Here is a 5,638-nt window from a genome sequence, read left to right on the forward strand (position 1 = left end):
AATGACCCCTCCCCTCCCATTCCCGAGCCTAGCCCCCGACCGCCAGCCCTGCCCCCAACCCAGCCCCTCCCTGGCTTTCCACGCTCTGGCCTGAGGTGACACCGGCTACCTCTTCGCCAGTTTGTCCACGGATTCCCCACCACGACCTCGTCCCCAATACTTTACATTCCTGCTGCCGACCTGGACTTCTGGTCTTAGACATCTTGATCACCCCCTGAGGCACCGCGTCTTTGGCCCCCTTCCCTGGACCCTGCCCTTGCAGACCCCCGCTCTCTGACCTCTGCTTCTGGGGATCCCCGCCTTCGTGGCCTGCCGCGTTGGGCTGCCGTGACCAGTCCCTTCTCTCCAGGCACGGGCGAGACGCCCACCCTCGGCACCCTGGACTTCTACATGGCTCGGCTGCACGGCGCCATCGAGCGCGACCCCGCCCAGCACGAGAAGCTAATTGTCCGCATCAAGGAGATCCTGGCCCAGGTCGCCAGGTGTGTGCTGGGACTAGTCCCCGGGCTCTGCTCAGCCCAGGGGGGCTGCCCGGCCTGGGCCTTGGGGGGCTGCGTGGGGCTAGACTTGCCTGGGTGGGTCCCATGGAAAGGACTGGACTTCACCCTCCAACGTGGTTCCCAGAGTCTGTGCGGGCGGCCGGGTGGGATCCGGCCGCCATCGCCCACAAGGCTTCTACCAGGTGGGGCTTATTCGACGCAGGGAGCCAATGGCCCGACCACTGCGGGGGCGCTGATGAGACTGGGTAGTTTATTACTATTGGGTGGAATATTCCCGTCTTTCTGGGCCGGTGAGATCCGGGGGGGGGGGGGCTTAGGACGTCCTGCAGCTGCTCGCTGGGTTTTTCTGGGTAGCGCCCTGATGCCTGGATTAGGTGGCATCAACTCCAGGGCCCCCACCGTGGCCTCTGTGTAGGAGAGCCGAGGGTTGGTGGCTGGCCTGGAGTGACCCCCAGGATGGGGGTCCCCATGACGGGTCCCCCTCCTCTCTCCTGTCACAGTGAACACCTATGAGGGTGTCCGCCGCCCCATGGATCCAGAAAAGACCAAGCTCCGGTCGCGGCCCCTTCTCCACCCCATGGAGGAGGATTGGGGGTCCACCCTTTGGGGCCATGCCCAATCCTGCACCTTGGGGGCTCCAGCCCCCCTCATTAAATTTCTACAGCCTCCCTCTAGCTTTCAACTTCCGCAGCACTCCGAGCCCAGAAACGCCACCTGCTGTATGAGGTCGGTCTAGAACCCACAGCCCCAAGGCCCAGCAAGGCCTGCGCACCTTGCACCTCACACTACAGGGACATGGGGACACCACAGTGGCTTGCACATCCCGTGCGGGGAGGGCTGTCCCTGCTAAACTGCATCTTGAGGACACAGAGAGAAAAGCCCACCCCCGACACGCTGGGGCTCCCCACAGGCGCCCCTCACAGGCACCCAGCAGGGACAAGCGGATCCTCGGGGCGAGGCCCCCTGCCTGTGCCCCCAGATTCACTCACCCCAACATTGGGGGGGCTGGTGCTGACCAGCCCTCCCTCATCCCCCTGAGGGACCCTTGTGAAGGCAGCCTCCGCCTTTGCTCAATTGGGACTTTTTAAATAAAAAAAAAAAAAAAGTGGAATTTGAGTTCCAGGTTTGTGACTTTGGGGGAGAGGGGAGAGGTGGGCTAGAAAATGTGGCCCCCAGGCACCCCTGCGGTGTGTTCCAGACCGGCCCTCCCCCGGCGCCTGGCTGCCACTAACCCGCTTAACCGTCTGGATTTGCCTGTCTGGACGCTGCTGGCCCACGGGATCACGTGCTCTGTGGCCTTTGTGTCCGGTCCCCTCCCCGAGCGTCCACAGGCCGGCGGGGGTGGGCACCTCGTTCCTGGTCGCGGCTGAGTAGCATCCCAGCGTGTGGATGGACCCCGCCTTTATCCATTCACCCGCTGGTGGACATTCTGGGTGTTTCCGCCTTTCAGCCGCTGTGAATCCGGCCGTGGACCTGCGCGGATCGGCGTCTGGACACCGTCCTGGGGCCGCGGGGCTCCTCCCCGGGGCTGGAGTTGCCTCGGTGATTCCGGCTTCACTCACTGAGGGAGGCTCTCCGAGACTTTTCACTTAGCGGAATACTTAAGACACCTTAAAAGTTTGGGAGGACAATTTGACCAACACCCGAATCATGGATCGAATCATGTTCCCTCGAGATGTGCTGGAACCCTAACCCCGGTCCTCGGAACGCGCCCTTATTTGGAAATAGGGTCACTGCAGATATAATTAGTCAGGATGAGGTCATCCCGGAGCAGGGTGGGCCCCTGATCCAATATGACTGGTGTCCTTATAAGAAGACGAAGATGCGGACACAGACTCGGGAGACAGCCACGTGACCGCAGAGGCAGAAAGGGGAAAATCACCAGCTGCCAAAAAGCGTGAAGACGTGCCGGCCGCCACCGGAGGCCGGGGTGCAGGGAGGACTCTGCGGGGGTCTGTGGGGGGCGGGCGAGCGTGGTCCTCGCCCACAGCCTGACCTCACGCTTCGGGCCCCAGAACCGAGAGAGTACATCTCTGTCGTTCTGAGCCCCCAGCCTGTTAGGCGGCCCTGGGACTGTCACAACTGGATATTGTCACCTCCCCACCCCAGGTCCCTCCTCCCGCCTCCTCCTCGGCACAGATGCCCCCGCCCCGAATTTGGAGTTGATCAGGCAGCTCTTTCTCTGCTTCTAGCCCGTAAATGTGTCTTCCTAAAAGTACCGTTCCGATGGGGGCTGGTTTCTTCGGTTTTTAAAGGTTTTAAAGTGTGCAATTCTGTGGTTTCTCCTGCGTTTAGAGTTGGGCAATCATCAGACGCTCTAACTCGAAAACATTACCGTCACCCCAAAGAAACCCTGGGAGCCTGGGTGGCTCCGTGGGTCCAATGTTGGACTTCAGCCCAGGTCATGATCTCATGGTTTGTGGGTTCAAGCGCCGCATCGGGCTCTGTGCCAACAGCTCAGAGCCTGGAGCTGCTTTGGATTCTGGGTGTCCCTGTCTCTCTGCCCGTCCCCCAATCACACTCTGTCCCTTTAAAAACAAATTAAGAAAAAGACCTTCACCTTCAGCAGTCACTGCCCCCCTCCCCCCCACCCCCAGCCCCTGGCAGAACCGAGTCCGCATTCTGTCCCTCAATCTGTCTGTTCGGGTCATGTCACATAAACGGAATCACACACTATGTGGCCTTCTGTGTCTGGTTCTCTCACTAAGCATTGTGTTTTCTTTTTTTTTTAATTTTCTAAAATGTTTTAGTTAACATTTTTTTAATGTTTATTTTTTTTAATTTTTTTTAATGTTTTATTTATTCTTGATACAGAGAGAGACAGAGCATGAGAGGGGGAGGGGCAGAGAGAGAAGGAGACACAGACCAGAAGCAGCTCCAGGCTCTGAGCTAGCGGTCAGCACAGAGCCCGACGCGGGGCTCAAACCCACGAACGTGAGATCTGACCTGAGCCGAAGTCGGAGGCCCAACCGACTGAGCCACCCAGGCGCCCCTTTAATGTTTATTTTTAAGAGAGACAGAGTATGCGGGGGAGGGAAAGAGAGAGAAGGAGACACAGAATCCGAAGCAGCTCCAGGCTCTGAGCTGTTGGCACAGAGCCTGACATGAGGCTCGAACCTGTGAACCATGAGATCATGACCTGAGCCACCCAGGCGCCCTGAGCATTGTGTTTTCAAGGTCCCTCCATGTAGGACTGTGTGTCTTGTTTTGCAGACTTTTGAACTTGACATGACCTTTTCTTGCACTGTCCGAAGCCTCCGCAACGTGCCTGTTCCATCAGGGTTTGCTTTCTAAGAATCCCCCAAGGCAGGAGGCCCCTCATTTGTGCCAGTAAATGGCCCGCCTCCACCGCTTCCTTATTTACTCATTTTCCTTATAAATGTTTATTCATTTTTGAGAGAGACAGAGAACGGGAGCAGGGGAGGGGCAGAGACAGGGAGACTGAATCCGAAGCAGCTCCAGGCCCTGAGCTGTCAGCTGACAGACGCGACTCATGAGCCATGAGATCATGTCCTGAGTCAAAGTCAGACGCTTAGCCGACCGAGCCTGCACCCCTATATTGTTTTAGTGTTTATTTTGAGAGGGAGGGAAGGGACAGAGAGAGAAGGAGAGAGCGAGAATCCCAAGCGGGCTCTGCACCACCAGCAGCCGACCCCAGCCTGGGAGTCAAACTTACGAACCATGAGATCATGAGCTGGGCTGAAATCAAGAGTCAGATGCTTAACGGACTGACCCACCAGGGGCCCCTGCACCGCTGTTTATATTATAAGAGACAAAATTCTTGTTGGACGCCCTCTGCCCCCCGTCAGCCTCCTTCCTTTCCTTCCTTCCTTCCTTCCTTTCTGTTTATTTTTGAGAGAAAGACAGCGAGCAAGGGAGGGCAGAGAGAGATGGGGCCAGGCGATCCGAAGCAGGCTCCACACTGGCAGCGGAGAGCCCCCCCATGGGGCTCAGACTCAGGAAGCGTGAGATCATGATCTGAGCCAAAGTCGGACGCTCAACCCCCCAGGCGCCCCTCTTTCCCCCCTTTTTCATCTGTAACCCGGAGGTCCATTCATTTCCGCCCCAAAGACTGCCTGAGGGCCTGCCGGGTGCCAGGCGCTGGGCACCGGGATACGGTGGGGGAAGAAAAGAGATCAGAGCCCCGACCTCCCGTCGCTGACATTCAGCGTCATGGGGATGGCCAGCTGGCATAGCAGGGTGTGCTCAGTACCAGGGAGAAGGATCTGGGGAAGGCGATTGAGAGGTAGATGGAGGAGGCAGTGTTTTTTTTTTAAATTTTTTATTTATTTTTGATAGAGAGAGAGAGAGAGAGACAGAGCATGAGAGGGGGAGGGGCAGAGAGAGAAGGAGACACAGAACCAGAAGCAGGCTCCAGGCTCTGAGCTGTCAGCACAGAGCCTGATGCGGGGCTTTAACCCTCGAATGTGAGATCTGACCTGAGCCGAAGTCGGAGGCCCAACCGACTGAGCCACCCAGGCGCCCCTGGAGGAGGCAATGTTTGATCCAGCAGCAGAGGGCGGTGAAGGAGGGAACCAGTGGATGACTGGGAGACGGCTCTCCAGGCAGCAGCATGTGCAAAGGCCCCGGGGCAGGACCAAGCCCGGAGCGTTAGAGGAAAGGCTAGGGCCCCTTTTGGCTGGTGCAGAGCGAGGAGGGGGGAGACGGGGAGGAGAGGAGGGCAGGAAGGAGTTGGGACAGGTCCCGCGCTTTTGCCCTGGGGAGGCCGGAGCACTGGGGGGCTGTGGCCGAGCAGGGACAGGGGCCGGCTGACGTTATCGTCGGGCTTGTCTTCCCACCTTGTAGGCTTGTTGCAAGACAGCTGTTTTCGGCCTCATTGGTGATCCCAGTGCCCCCCACCCCCACCCCCGAGGGCGCGCCCGGACACCTGGGGCCGCCCCACCCCCATCCCGCACCCCGCGGTGTCGCCTTCCCGGGGCGGCTCGGATTCCCGGATCCCCTTACCCCAGCGGCTCGGCTGTCGTGCCCCGGGCCGGGGGAGGGGAGGCTGCAGGAAGCGGCGGATCCGGCGGCGGCTGTGTGGCCCGGGCGGCCGAGCTCCTCCGGCCATGGAGAGCGCAGCGGCCCCTGAGGCCCGGGGCGCCGAGGCCCCGCGCCCGCCCGCGCCCCCGGCCTCG

The 5,638-nt window shown here is 59.6% G+C and overlaps 2 protein-coding genes across 2 annotated transcripts in view; both read left to right on the plus strand.

Moving 5' to 3' along the window:
* HMG20B (high mobility group 20B) overlaps positions 1-1,611 on the plus strand; it is a 4,998-nt gene extending 3,387 nt beyond the window's left edge. Inside the window, exons 8-9 of the mRNA XM_029918339.1 lie at positions 350-482; positions 1,001-1,611. Coding sequence (XP_029774199.1) covers positions 350-482; positions 1,001-1,013 — 146 coding nt within the window. The 3' untranslated portion in view covers positions 1,014-1,611. The remainder of the gene's footprint in view (positions 1-349; positions 483-1,000) is intronic.
* Positions 1,612-4,673: 3,062 nt separating this feature from the next.
* The window catches only part of GIPC3 (GIPC PDZ domain containing family member 3), a 4,703-nt gene continuing 3,738 nt past the window's right edge, over positions 4,674-5,638 (plus strand). The window contains exons 1-2 of the mRNA XM_029916419.1: positions 4,674-4,700; positions 5,351-5,593. Of these exons, the coding sequence (XP_029772279.1) occupies positions 4,674-4,700; positions 5,351-5,593 (270 nt within the window). The remainder of the gene's footprint in view (positions 4,701-5,350; positions 5,594-5,638) is intronic.

Source organism: Suricata suricatta, chromosome 12, assembly GCF_006229205.1.
Source record: "Suricata suricatta isolate VVHF042 chromosome 12, meerkat_22Aug2017_6uvM2_HiC, whole genome shotgun sequence".
Lineage (NCBI taxonomy): Eukaryota > Metazoa > Chordata > Mammalia > Carnivora > Herpestidae > Suricata > Suricata suricatta.